The sequence below is a fragment of the Rissa tridactyla genome, chromosome 15, assembly GCF_028500815.1.
Source record: "Rissa tridactyla isolate bRisTri1 chromosome 15, bRisTri1.patW.cur.20221130, whole genome shotgun sequence".
In the NCBI taxonomy this organism is placed as follows: Eukaryota; Metazoa; Chordata; class Aves; order Charadriiformes; family Laridae; genus Rissa; species Rissa tridactyla.
Window position 1 is genome coordinate 12,348,134 of NC_071480.1, and position 13,136 is coordinate 12,361,269.

Genomic DNA, 13,136 nt, shown 5'->3' on the forward strand with positions numbered 1-13,136 from the left:
GGGCGAGAGCCGGGGTTGGCTGAGGGGGGGAAAGGGGTGAGAGGAGGGAGGGGGGAAAGGGGCGGGGCCTGGGTAGGAGGGCGGGGCGAAGTCGGGAGGAGGGCGGGGCCTATGCAGGGGAGTGCCATTGGGTGGGGGGCGAGAGGCGGGGCCAGGAGTGGAGAGGGGCGGGGCATGGCGGAGGAGGGCGGGGCCTATGGAGGGGAGAGCCATTGGGATGAGGCAATGGGCGGGGCCAGGAGGGAGAGGGGGCGGAGCCTGAATGAGGAGGGCGGGGCTTACCCCTAGGGGCAGAGGGGAGCTGAATGGAAGGTCCAGCCGTGGGGCAGGGGAAAGGAGAGCTGTGGGGCAGGGAGGAGGGAAGCTGTGGGGCAGGCTCCAGCAACGGCGCAGGAAGAAGTCGCAAGTTCCCAGACCCGAGCGTGGGTTTTATTGATGGGTCCCGGCCCCACAGGGACGGCGCCTTCTCCCGCAGCAGGCCCCAGTCACCAAGTGGGGGGAGGCTGGAGGCGGTGGGTCACCCAGGACCATCCCCTGGCCGGGCCGGACTCCCCAGCCCACCTCCCAGCTCAGCCCCGGCCGGCACTGGCAGATCTTGGCCCGACTCCCCCTCACAGCCCAGCTGAGCGAGGGGTGCCAGCCCCGCTTTTGGCAACAAAGACAATGAGAGGGACGTTATAATCTTATTAAAGCCCTGGCACCCATGGCCATTTCACACCCTGTGTCCCCTTGGCAGCCCCCTTTCCCTCACCCCTGCTTTTCCCCAGGGTGCCGTGTGGGAACTTGGGGGATACTGGGGTCCCCATCCCCACCGAGCCTGGCACAGGGCGATGGAGGAGCCCCCGGGGGGCCATGGCACGACAGGCCCCACAGGGAGGGAGGGCAAAGCCCCCACCGCCCCCCGGGAGCCCAACAGCAGCTACATGTTGAGGAAGGCGAAGGCCGATGGCTGCAGGCTGCCCTCTGCGTCCGTCTGCCTGTCCTGGGGCTGGGACAGTGTCCGCGGCTCCGCCGGCAGAGAGTCCGGGCAGAGCATCGCGCCGGGACGGGCCACCAGCTCCATGCCGGCGAAGAGGGACAGGCTGCAGGAGGGCACCGTGTCCGCTGCCAGCCTGCTCACCACCTCCTGCTCGCAGGGACAGGCTGGCACTGCAGCACCGGGCTGCCCATGAGTCTCCGCTTCCACCCCTTGCTCCTCACTGCGGGCCGGCATGGCCATAGGGAGCGGGGCTGTGCTCAGGGGGGTGAGGATGCTCTCGCCTGCCAGGGGCAGGACGTCCGTCAGCAGGTCCCCAGTGCACGGGGCTGAGTCCACGGCGAGGGCGGAGGGGTCCGAGTGCGGGCGGGCACTCTTCGGGGAGGGCTGGCCTCTGCAGAGCGCCTCAAACTGCCGCAGGATCTGGGAGGAGAAGAGTGGGATGAGTGGGAGCGAGAGCAGCATCAGGAAGGGGGCTCGGTCCTGTCCCCTTTTCCCAGTGCCGAGGATCAAGCCTGGTGTCCCCTCTCAGGGCTCAGCCCTGGCTCTTGGGGAGGGAGCATCACACCCCCCAGGCTCCCTGCTCCTGGGAGAGGCGGACAATTCCCACCCCTCCGGGACACACATGGAACCATTCCCAAGAGGTGAGTGTCCCCAAGGACGGTCAGGCCAGTCCCCGAGAGCCCCCTGCCATGGGTAGAGGACACAGGGACTTCCCGGGAGTCACCTTTGTTGCTCGGTTGGCGACGGGACCGGGGCTGCCTTGGCTGAGCTGCTGCAGCTGCTGCCGAGTCATGGCGAAGATCTGGTCCAGGGAGAGCAGGTCGGAGCACATGAGGGAGGAGATGGCGCACATGGATCTCTGCAGGGAGGAGTGCGTGGCTGAGCCCGGCAGGCAGCACGGGCACCGGAACACCCCAGCTCGGCGGAGCTTCTGCCCCCCCCATCCCTCCGTCCTGTGCCTCCACTGGTGTGGGCAGCACCACGGACACACAGGGACTGTCCCACGCTCACCATGCGGATGCTGTCACTGGGGTCCTCCAGCGCCCGGCTGAGCAGCTCCAGCACCACCTCGCAGTTCAGCAGCCCGCACCTGGCCAAAGGGAAGGGGTTACGGCCGCACCGGCTGCAGGCAGCACCCTGAGCCCCGGGAGCGGGCAACCCTCCTGCCTGGTAGCGTTTTGGCCCCAGAGGTCTGGGCCAAGCCAGCCAGGGGGGTGAGAAGGGCTCGGGCTGCCCCTTGAAGCCTTCGCAGAGCTCCCCGCCCGGCCCCACAGCACCCATGGTCCCAGGGAGCGTCTGCCTCAGGCACTTACTCCTTGACGAAGTGCTGTGCTTCCTCCCTGGTGAGGAAGACCCTGGCACCGCGGGTCAGCGCCGACACCAGGCTCACCTCTCGCACGCAGTCGCCCAGGCTGTCAGCGTCCACCCTGCTCGGGGAGATGCCTCGGTGGGGACAGGGGACAGCCCTGCTCCCTCCTGGGGTCCCAGCGCAGACCCCACCACCCTCCTGCAGGCAGGGAGTCCCTCCCAGATCAGGTCCCTTGCCCATGGCTCTGCCCACCCACGGACTGCCCAGGCTCGGAGGCCAAACATCCCAGGAGGAATCCAGCCCTGCACCACCAGAGGACCCAAAATAATGGTGTGGAAAAGGAGGGCACCATTCTTAGAGAGGAGGGGAGCATCTCGGAAGGTCCTGGGGGAAGGGGAGCCCTCCTACAGCCCCGTTCTCACCTCTCGGCCACGTGGGTCAGCTCCCGGCTGGCCCCGGAGTGGCTGTCGCTGCCCGATTTGCTGCAGGAGTCCGAGGTGCGGCTTAACTCGCCGTTCCCCTGCGAGGAGTCCTGGGAGCTGTGTCCACTGTCTGCCTCCTCCCAGCCGCCTCCGGCCAGCCCCGGCTGGTGGCTCACTGCGGGGACAGCAGCAGAGAGGTGCTGACCCCCAAACCAGCCCCGGTACCTCATGGGGACCCCCGCCAGGCCCCCAGCAGCTGATGGCCACCCCAGCTCAGCAGCGGAGGGACATACCTCGGGTGCTGTGTGCTGCGGTGGCCACGGGTGGCTTCACAGCCCCAGCTGGGCTCCTGGTGGGAGAGGGGGCCCTCACGGGCTGGTACGCATCCTCGTGGAGCTCCCTGCGGCGAGGCCAGGACCCCTCCGGGGAGGGGAGCACAGCGTGGGCCACCGCTTCGGCTGCTCGCTGGATGGTGCTGAGCAGGGCTTCCCCCGTCGAAGCTGGGGAAAGGCCAGGGCGTCAGGCACTTCCCAGGGAGCCCAGCCCAGCCCCTGGGCACCCACCGCCTCGCAGGGAGTCACGAGGGGATAGCAGGGACCTGCCGGCAGAGAGGAGCAGCCCCGACAGCTGGGCTCCACGCACAGCCCGGACTTCTGGCTGGACAAGGGGGGCAAGGAAAACCTGGGAGCTACCAGGACAGGCCAGGGGGAAGCAGCCAGCCTTCCACATCCTTCTTGCACTTCCCAGCAGGGAAGGACCCGGCAGAGCCCCCCACTGTCAGCCCTGCGGCCATACCACCAGCCCCAGCACCCATCAGATGGCTTGGGAAAGGGGAGAGCTGCAAAGGGTGCAGCGGGCTCTGCTCTGAGCCACCCAGAAACACCCACCGAGAGAGAAACACACGCCAAGAGAGCTGGCAACCAGGTTATGCGTCTCTGAATGCTGGGAGCCTGGTCTAACCCCAGGCAGGACCCCTGGGGCGGGGGTGTCATGGTGCACAGGCAGGGCAGTACCGAGCAGGGGACCCACACAGGGTGAGGTGCAGCACCAGGCGAGGGCACAGCCAGGACTTACCAGAGCTGCTTTTCTCACCGCTGAAGCCAAATCCTTGCAAGGAGCCGCAGGGGCTGGGGCTGGAACCCATGCCTGGGGGAGGCACAAGGCCCGTTCAGAGGGAGCACAGGCATTCGGGGTCACCCTCCACTGCTGTTCCTCCCCCTCGCAAGCACAGGGCAGTGCCTGGGGCAGCCGGGAGGAGCGGGGGTGCAGGGCAAGGCACCGACAGGAGAACGCCTCAGAGGGAAGCTCAGGGCAGCCTGGCACTCTGCGCCCATGGGCACATTTTTCCCTCTGACACAGTACCCTGTGGCCTGCTCTGGCCAGAACATCCCCAGTGAGCAGAACTGGGGCCTGCAGTAGGACAGGGGCAGCAGCCAGGCGTCCATCACTGGGATCTGTGGCACCCTGCCCTCACCCCCAACAGTGCCCCTAGCCAGTGGACCCTCTGCACACCTGTAGCTCCAGCCGAAGGGACCGTCCCAGTGTTGCCAGCACTTACCCGTGGGAGGCAGGGGACGGGCAGAAAGCACGGCAGGCTGGGGGAGCGGCGCATCCGAAAAGAGAACACTGGCCAAGTCCTGCCGGGAAAGACAGGGGTGTGGGCAGAGAGCTAGGAAGTACTGGGCACCCTGGCTGGGCCCCGAACAGTCTGCCCAGCACAGGGGGAACGAGGCCAGCACTCACCTCTGCGGCCGCCCGCACCTTCTGGTTCAAGCTGTTGCCATGGAGGGGGTCTGGGGGCCCAGAAAACACTGCAAGGCACGAGATCGGGAGGGTTGGGGGACACTCGGCTCCCAGGCACGAGGCAGGATGGGGCAGGACCCTGGCCCCAGACAACGCTCGGCCTCTGGAGCAGCCCCCGCAGCCAGGCCGGGTTCTCCAGCACCACGCAGGGCTGCTCCCCGCTCTCCTGCCCCAGCTCCCCCACTCCTCACCCCATTACCTGTTGCCTCCCGTATGAAGCAGGCGTTCCTCTTCAGCTGCAGGACGAACTGCGGGGAGCCCTGGGCGCATGTGTGCAGCAGGATCTTCAGCACCTGCGGAGACGGGGCTTGGAGTGAGAAGGCGGAGTCGCAGCTGCCCTGATGGCCCCCATCCCCATGGCAAAGCCCATCACCCCAGCCTCGGGGCTCCTCCACGGCCGGGGGAGCCCCGCATCAGTCTCTCCCTTTCCCCCCACCACTGCCTTACCTTCAGCTTGACGCGGCAGGAGCTGCTCTGCAGCCGGTTGAGGAGATACTCCAGCAGGCACTGGCTGCTGCCAGGCGACTCGTGGGAGATCTCTGGGGCGGGGGTTAGGGATCCTGCTCCCCCCACGGGCACCGCAGCCGGGCTGGGGGGCGGCCGCAGCCCCCCCGGTTGGCAGCACCTCCATCCCCCCCCGCCCAGCCGTCCCCCGGCCCAGCCCCACCAGTCTCCCGCACCCCTCGGCCCCGGGATCCCCCCGGCTCCCCAGAAGGATACTGGCGATCTCCTCCAGCAGGTACCCGGGGCAGGGGACGTCGTCGTCGGCCGTTCCCCTCAGCAGCACCGGCAGCTGGAGGAGAAGGAGGAGGAGGAGGGACGGGGTGAGCGACGAGGCCGAGGGGCCCCGGGCTCTGACAGCACGGGAGGGGAGGGGGGAAGATGCAGCGATGACATCACGGTTGGCGGAGTGACGTCACGCCTCCAGGCCACCGCCCCCCAACCCAATACCTCCCCGGCCCGGCCCGTACCCGGCCCAGGAAACTCAACCGGTCTCGCAGCGGCGCCGCCATGATACTGCCGGCGCCGGGCCCTGCCCGGCTCGAAAGTGGCTTCTCGGCTCCGCCCCCCGGAAGACAACGAAAGCCAATGAAAGTGCGAGGCGCTGCCGCTCGGCCAGTCATCGGTGAGGGAGGGCGGAGCTCCGGGCGGAAGTGACTCACAAAGTTGACGCCGGCGGCAAAAGGGCGGGAGAAAGGAAGTAAACAAACGGACCTCCGCCAATCAGAGCTGCCAGCGACGAGCGACCAATCGGTAGGGGATCGGGATACGGGTGACCAATCCGCGCTTTCGACAGGCCGACCCGGCCAACCGGAGAAGGCTGAGGAGGACGACCTTCATTCATCACCCAATCAGAGACCGGAACGCTTTGATAGGCGCACCGCTTAACCTATCGACGCGCCGGAGAAGGCGGGCGTTCGCCAACACCCAATGCGAGAGCGAGGCGCTTTGATGAGCGGAGCGGACGGCCAATCCCGGTTGACCCGCAATGGCGGCGCCCAGGCCGTGAGGAGGAAGCGGCGCGGCGGCGGCGATGTCGGGCCGGGGCGTCTGGCTGCGGACGCGGGCGCGGCTGCGGCGCTTCCCCGCGCTGCTGGCGGGCTGCGGGGAGCAGGTGGGGCCGGGAGGGGGGGGATCGTTGCCGGGGAAGGGGGAGCCCAGCGGCCCCCGGTGCCCCGCTCCGGTTTCCTGTGGTTTCCCCGCAGGCGGCGGCCTATGGGCGGTGCGTGGCGGCGGCGGCGGGCGGGACGGCGGAGCTGCGACGGGACGCCTGCCTGGAGGAGTTCAGGGCGCTGCGGGAGTGCTTCGCCAGGGCGGTGGGTCCTGGGGCTGGTGGGAGGGGAGAGGGGCCGCGGGGTCTCGGCCCGGCCTGACCCGCCGCTCTCCGCAGGCCAAGGCGACGCCCAAGTGACAGTGGGACCGGCCCGGGGCCCCTCACCGCCTCAGAGACGCTTCGGATGAATAAAAACTCTCAAACTCCACACAGTTTGCTGTTAGATTACAGAATAAGTATGTTACCACTGGCCCCGGGGCTGCTGGAGGCCCTGGCCCGGCCCTGGGAGGCTGAGCAGCCCCTGGAGCAGTGGGCCTGACATCCCACCCGCTCCCCGGCACACACATCGCGCTCCAACCGACACCTGGCGGAGCCTTTCCTGCCTCTCCCCAAAATCTCCCAGCTCCAGCTTTGCTCAACAGCAAAATTTCCCGCAGCAGCAGCCGGAACCGCAGGCCGAAGGCCCATGGGCAGAGGCCAGACGGACACGGGCATCGGGAGGGCCCCAGTCCATTTGGATCACTCCAGCTCCTGCAGCAGCTCTGCTGCAGCCGCTCGATGCCCTGAATGTCAAATTAAGCATTTTCCTCCCCAAGCCAGGACCCGCGCGCGAGGGCAGCGGGAGGATCGCAGCCTCCCCTCCTCTCCCAGCCGCAGGAGGAGCAAATCTCAAAGAAAGCACAAAAGCCCCTTTTCCTTCGGCAGCGGAACCCCCGGCGGGTACCGGGCACGTCAGACACCACTGCCCACCCAGGAAGCCGCAGCCCAGGGGCTGGGTAAGGCTCACCCATCTCTTTTTTTTTGAATTAAAAAAAGGAGAATTCATCTCAAAATGCTTCAGCTTATTTTATTGATCAGCTCAGCCTCCCCTCCGGTCTCTCCACCCCAGTACGAGGCAACGCAGCTCCTGCTGGCTTCCAGCCAGGGCCCCGCCGTTCCCAGCTGCTGAGGAATGTCGGGAGCATCTTTGGTCCTTTGCGTTCAGGCAGAAAACCCAACAGCCACAAACGCAGGCAGGTCTGACCCCGCGGGGCAGGAGCCTGCCCTCGCCCTGCCCTCGCTGCCCGGGACGGCCCCCGGCGGGCAGCAACGGGCAAGAAGGGGCAGATCCAGCTCTTGCTCCGGCTCCCGCTCGCTTTAGAAAGGCTGGTTGGTGCCGCAGGGGACAAAGTCTGGACCCGTCTCCCTGCTGCGGACTTGGAGCCGTGCTCCGGAGCCTGCTGCCGTCCCTGCCCCGACACACACGTACATGGGACGGCTGCGGAACGGCTCCAGGGTGCCCGGCCGCGTTGCTTGTGCTTTAAGACAGCGTAATGGAGAAGCTCACTTGTACTGGGGGTGGGGGGAGTCCTGAGGGTTAAGGCCATGAGAGTCACGGAGAAGTGGCGCGGGTGGTCCTCCTGAAGAAGTAGGCCTGAATACGTGGCTGTTGCCCTGTGGCTCTGTGTCATTTTAATGAGAAATTAAGACGACATCCTTCAAGCAACAGGCACACGTCCCAGGCAGGCGGCAGCAGAGTTCCCAAGTGACCAGAGCCGGTGTGACAGTCCCACGTGTCCGATAACGACCCGTTCCTGGCTCTGTGAGGTCCCATCAGACACGAACTCAACGAGGCTAGTTTACCAAAGACACTTCGAGATACGGATATAAAAACCACCACAGTGATGAGGTCTGTAGACTCCAGGCTGGGAAATTTCAGCCATTCTAGTGAGAGCTTTGGGATTTGATTTCTTACATTCGCAAGTCAGGATGTAGAAACACAAAAAAACCCAAAAAAACAAAAGGATGAATCACCGTCTGGGAGCCTGAAACGAACCAGGGCTCTCGTAGAAGCTCTTCCCTTCCTCATAAAATACATTTCCAGGGGCGGAGTACTGACATCTATGGATGTAAAACACAGCGCGGAGGGGGGCTGGGAAGAACGCACAAAACAAACACGCTCCACCGCGTTGCAGAGAGAAGAGGTAGGTATGCGTGAGCCAGGCCCCCCAAGTCCGCCCTTTTAAGCCACGTCTTTTGTTCCCAAATTAGTCACCTCTTGCAGAAGAATCAAGCTGGTTTGGGGGAGGGGGCAGCCTGCAGCCCCCGGGCTGAGCTTCATAATGCACTTTGGACAGGAGAAGTCGAGCTTGAGAGCACAGACGAGAGTTGAGCATCCGGGGAGGGCGGCGAGAGCAAAGCTCCAAGTTATTGCTAATGTGTGGCCAACCAATTAAATCCCTGGGACTAGAGGCAGCACAACAGCAGCAGTTGTGCCCGTTTAAGGCAGCGTTTCTACTAAACTAGGTTCCTAAACCACAACTATCTCCTAAACATGCAAGACTAACAGCTCCCATTTCAAGAGAAACACCAAAGCAATTGGCTAAGCTGGTCCTCAACTCATGACTTGATGCTTCTCCCGAATAAAGCCTTTCCCGAGGTATGCGAGCCCTGGTTCCCCTCCTCCCGCGGCCCCGCGCAGCCTGGGTGACGGCACCCAAGGCAGGCGCCCGCGAAGCCTTTCCAAGCAAGGAGGGGGGAACCTCGCAGAGGACCACCTCGGTTCTGAAAGGGGAGAGTCGAGAGCCGGATGGAGAAGGCAATTCGATATGGAGGAGATGTTGAAAAAGGTCCTTGAAAGCTGGCCTGGCAGGGAGCCAAGGTAGATGGCAACCTCTGAAAGCCAGAGGACAAGTGGGAGCTTTTCTTTCACGGTTGCCATCTCCTTGGCCACCTGCAGCGCTACCGTCGCAGAGACTCGAGGAGCCCCCCGGTCCCCTGGACGGTGCTGACGGGTCCAAGGGGATCCCCTGGGTCCAAGAACTGCGTCCAGCGAAGCGCTGCTGGCTTAGACCAACCACTGCCTGAGCAACGGTGGCCAAAAAACCGGCTGGTGAACTCGAACCTTCCCTATGGAGCTCCTCAGCCTCGCGCCTGTGGCCAACACCCGCAGCCACCCACCGAGCACGACCACCCTGCTCACACGCTCCTGTCCGCCTGCGTCATCTGCTTGATCTGCCGGCTGTGGACCACCTGCTGAGCCCCCTCCACAACTTGGTTTAATCGTGTCTCTAGAGCACTCCGGAGGTCGTTTACTTTCACATCTGGAAGGGGGTTCAGGCCAATGAAGACCCCCGCCCCCTGCGCAGCCTCTTCCTCCTCCTCGGGAGGCAGCAGGTCCCGTCTCCTCCGGCGGAGGTCCAGGTCCGCCTGCAGTTTCAGGTCCCGGTTTGGTTTGATGTCGTGGTCCAGCTTCTGGTCCCCCTGGGCAGCCGCCCCTTTCTCAGGCTTTTGGGCAGGAACATTCTCAGGGCCTGGTTTCTTCTCAGCATCGTTTGCGAGACCTCCGTCCCCATGCCTCTGCTTGCTCCGCAGACCTCCCTGCGGGTCCTGGGCCACGTCCATCACCTTCTCCTGAGGAGCTTCTTCCTTTACCTCCCCTTTGCCGGGCAGGTCCCTGTTCGAGGCCTGCTGCCGCCTGCCAGCACCCTCCCCTCCCTCGGTGTCTGCAGCTCTCTGAGGCTCCCGTAGGTGCTGCTCGTTCTCTGCCACGTTCCTTTTACTGGAGGAGTCCAGGGCAACTGCCAGCTTTTTGGGCTCCACCTGACTCAGTGCTTTGGCTTTAAGGTCTATTCCCGAGTCTCTTTCCAGACTCTTTCCTGCTACTCCCTGAACTTTGGCAGCCCCCAGCTGTTCTCTTTGGATGGGAGCTGTAGCTACTTCCACAGCTTTCAGGGAATTCTTCTTCTCATGGACGTCTCTTCCAGCTTTGGCTTCACGATCTCCTCCTAAATCCTCCGCCAAGGGCTTCTTTTCTAGGTGGTTTCTGGCTGCTGGAATGTGTTGGGCATCCCTGTGACGGGAATCCTGGTTCTCCACAGGATTTTTAACAGCTCTGTCATTCTCCTGTGGTGGCACCTTCCGCTCCTTGGGAGGAACCCCAGGAATCTCATGCCTGTGCCCAGCCTCCTCCAGCTTTCCTGCAGTGGCCCTGCGCTGCTCGGCGGAGTCACCAGGCTGCCTGCCCGGGCCCTGCACGGGGTGCTCCAGCACCTCTTTGCCGAGCGGCTTTGCAGCAGCTTCTTGCTTATCTCCAGGGCCCTCGTCCTCCTTGCTCTTGGAGAGAGGCACAGCGGGCTCCTGCTGCATTTCGGCTGCGGAACAAAACCCAACATGTAAAAGCTTCTTCTCACGAGATTCCCTTCTCCCGCCACCCCATTCTGCACAACGGGGGACAGGAGGAGAGATCACACCATCAATGGCCACGCGGGAAAACAAGGAGAGCCGTGGGGGAGAGCGTTATCCCTGTGATCAGGGGCTGGGGATCCCCACCTCGGAGGTGAGGGTCAGACGCAGGAATGGCTTTTGCAGAGTGGACTCTGCCACGTACCAAAGGGACACGGATCTCTCCCAGGTTGATTTTACGGCTGCTTTGAGCAGTGATCAGCCCATGGAGGGGGTCATGCTCTTCGGTGATGTCCTTACCTTGCTTTGGCTTCTCCTCTCCTCCCTCCTCCTGCCGTTGCTGGTGGATCTCCTTGTGCTGCTCTTCAATTACAGCCAGCAGTTTTGCCTGCTGGTCAAGCAGCTGCTTCTGCTGTACCTGCTGTTCTTTGATCACCTGCAGCAGCATGGCATGGTCAAGCAGTTTCGCCTGCCCCGCTTCTACAAAAGGGAAAAAAAAAAAAAAAGAAAGAAAAAAACCAATCCATGACCCAAGCTCCTCACTAACCATCTCTCAGCACTGGAGGGGCTGCAGGGGCTTTCCTCGGCAGGAAGGTCCTGGCCCATTCGCCAGCAGGGAGGGAAGGACGCGGCAAGGCTCTGCTGCGGGTGCTGGCGGTGACGGCACGGCTCCGGCACACCTCCACCAAGGACGGCAGCCAAACGCCCAGACTAACAGCTCCCTCACACACGGGACACCGGCCTCCCAAGGAGATTTGGGTGGATGGATCGAAACCAGGCTCTCATCGCTAACTGCTCGGGCAGGAGAGCCACGAGGAAGAGGTACAGGGGAGCGGCTCTGCTGGGGTCCCAGCACAGGGAAGGACAAGGCGGCTGCTTGGCACAGGAGCTGGAAGAGGACAGGACCCGCAGCAGTGGGTCGGGAGCGAGGGGCTCGGCTGCCCAAACGAGACGAGCTGCTTTAAAACCTTCCGTGGAAGCCCCAGCGCTGCTGCAGCTTGTCTCTTGAGATCAGCCAGGCTTCTCAAACACACATCATTTCTTCGAATGCACTGCGAAAACTTCCATCTCAGCTAAACCGAGCCCGGAAAGACCAGAAACAGCAAATGTGCAACCTGAGGAGGAACTGAAAGAACTCAGCGAAGGCACAGCACCAGGAGCTGCCCTCAGAGGGAAACGACCCGCACGGCGGGATAAACCAACACGGAAACATCAACCCAGCATGTGAGATGCAGACACTGAGCTGGGTCTTTCCAGGGGGCAAGTCCTGGGTTACAGCCGGAGCGATGAGAGGCTACTGTTGTCTCTTCTCCCGGCTTAGCCAAGTGAACGTCTCGCCCGGCCCACAGCAGGAAAACACCCACCAAAAACAACCCTGCCGAAGATTATGGCTTTGAGCACGCTGGAAGGGCTGGGATCGCAAGCGGCAATCGGACGGGTTTAACGGCCGAGTATCTCGCACGCAGCAGCGCAGGCGGTCGGGCAGGTTGAAACCCCAGCGGTGCAGAGAGGCAGCCCCACCGTCCACCACCGCAGCAAAACCGAGCTCCCCGCGCCAGGGCACGGGAGGAAACCCCTGCCCGACCCCTGCCCACCCGCCCTCCGTGGCCGCGCAGGCACACGCGACAGACGAGGGGGTGCATTTCGGGCCCAGCAGAAGTGACTCACGTTGATTCACTCGCCACAAGCCACACGTCAGGCACAAACTATGAGTCCCAGCTCTGCATGGAAACGTTGCTGCCTTTTTTCTACCTGGACAGACACCCAGACGTATCGTATCGTATCTGGAGAGCATGAACCCACGTGTGACTTGTCTCCCGCACCAACAAGCAGCCTTCCTCCAAAACTCAAGGTGTTTCTAGACTATTGTGCCCCAAAGGAAATAATGTCAAAATTAATAGCCTGCAAATCGCCATTTAAATTAAAAAGGGATGCTGTCCAGGTTAATCCTTCTCCAGCACGCACTGCCTCCCCCTGTCCCGCTAATCACCCGCAAGGTGATTACAGAGAAATATTTCCAGTTCACATTACGGCGCTATTAGCCGAGGGCCCCTGGAATTCCCCTTCCATTCCGTTTACAGAAAGCTGGGCTGCGAGGGGGAATTCGGTCCTTTCAAGAGAGCAATTGACTGCTCGAGATCTGTTTATTTTTCGCGCTTTGCTCAGAATAAACAATGAAAACAGAAGTCGCTTCTGCTATCTCGCTCTCCGAGCTCGCCACGTCCCAGCTCGGCATGGGAATGTTTGGGTTGAACCGCAGCAGGCAAAGGTTTAACGCCAAATCAAAGCGTTTCTCATGGAGAGCTCTGCAAACACGTGTAACTCCTGTATTTGTGCAGCACACCTCTTCCACACAAACAAAAGGCGACGCTAACTCCTAGCCCATCCTTTGATCTTGGGGAGAGCAGGCCTCAGCCAGTGCTTTGGCTGGATTTTAACAGGCACTCTTCATAAAAAACTTCTTGAACAGTTATTAAATGGAAGTACCTGAGTTCAGGTGGCCCAGGGCAGCCACAGCCGGAGCAGTCAGCCACGGTGCCAGCGAGGCAGCCGTTTGCAGAGAGCACCCACGGAGCTGCGCACCCTCCGCCTTGCTCCCACGACGCCTTTGCACCCTTTGCACCCTCTGCCAGCCCCTGGGCACGGTGCTCAGCTCAGGGCAGAGGAGCAGAACGAGCCCCGGAG

At 63.0% G+C, this 13,136-nt stretch overlaps 3 protein-coding genes across 5 annotated transcripts in view; 1 reads left to right on the top strand and 2 right to left on the bottom strand.

The window, feature by feature from the left end:
- Nucleotides 1-407: 407 nt before the first annotated feature.
- Nucleotides 408-5,607, bottom strand: TEPSIN (TEPSIN adaptor related protein complex 4 accessory protein). 2 transcript variants are annotated; one of them, XM_054221298.1, is made up of 13 exons: nt 5,485-5,607; nt 5,234-5,306; nt 4,961-5,052; nt 4,713-4,806; nt 4,454-4,521; nt 4,269-4,347; nt 3,785-3,856; nt 3,004-3,210; nt 2,711-2,885; nt 2,293-2,406; nt 1,991-2,069; nt 1,704-1,838; nt 408-1,399 (listed from the first exon to the last, which is right to left on the bottom strand). In XM_054221298.1, the coding sequence occupies exons 1-13, from the start codon at nt 5,524-5,526 to the stop codon at nt 920-922; spliced, it is 1,710 nt and encodes a 569-aa protein (XP_054077273.1). In that variant the 5' UTR covers nt 5,527-5,607; the 3' UTR covers nt 408-919. The 2 variants fall into 2 exon arrangements, with proteins under 2 accessions (XP_054077273.1, XP_054077274.1); XM_054221299.1 differs by lacking the exon at nt 2,293-2,406.
- Nucleotides 5,608-5,791: 184 nt separating this feature from the next.
- Nucleotides 5,792-6,495, top strand: NDUFAF8 (NADH:ubiquinone oxidoreductase complex assembly factor 8). Its single transcript, XM_054221300.1, has 3 exons — nt 5,792-6,128; nt 6,220-6,330; nt 6,405-6,495. The coding sequence occupies exons 1-3, from the start codon at nt 6,048-6,050 to the stop codon at nt 6,423-6,425; spliced, it is 213 nt and encodes a 70-aa protein (XP_054077275.1). The 5' UTR covers nt 5,792-6,047; the 3' UTR covers nt 6,426-6,495.
- Nucleotides 6,496-7,114: 619 nt separating this feature from the next.
- SLC38A10 (solute carrier family 38 member 10) overlaps nt 7,115-13,136 on the bottom strand; it is a 38,068-nt gene continuing 32,046 nt past the window's right edge. For both annotated transcript variants that reach the window (XM_054221297.1, XM_054221296.1), the window contains exons 15-16: nt 10,752-10,931; nt 7,115-10,420 (exon numbers count right to left, since the gene is read on the bottom strand). In XM_054221297.1, coding sequence (XP_054077272.1) covers nt 9,246-10,420; nt 10,752-10,931 — 1,355 coding nt within the window. In that variant the 3' untranslated portion in view covers nt 7,115-9,245. The remainder of the gene's footprint in view (nt 10,421-10,751; nt 10,932-13,136) is intronic.

Coding starts and splice junctions, on each gene's coding strand:
- TEPSIN (XM_054221298.1), bottom strand. CDS start 5,526: ATGGCGGCGCCGCTGCGAGACCGGTTGAGTTTCCTGGGCCGG. Junction 5,307..5,484: donor GGTTGAGTTTCCTGGGCCGG/GTACGGGCCGGG, acceptor CTTCTCCTCCAG/CTGCCGGTGCTGCTGAGGGG. Junction 3,857..4,268: donor CCGTCCCCTGCCTCCCACGG/GTAAGTGCTGGC, acceptor TGCCTCCCCCAG/GCATGGGTTCCAGCCCCAGC.
- NDUFAF8 (XM_054221300.1), top strand. CDS start 6,048: ATGTCGGGCCGGGGCGTCTGGCTGCGGACGCGGGCGCGGCTGCGGCGC. Junction 6,129..6,219: donor TGGCGGGCTGCGGGGAGCAG/GTGGGGCCGGGA, acceptor GTTTCCCCGCAG/GCGGCGGCCTATGGGCGGTG. Junction 6,331..6,404: donor GGGAGTGCTTCGCCAGGGCG/GTGGGTCCTGGG, acceptor CGCTCTCCGCAG/GCCAAGGCGACGCCCAAGTG.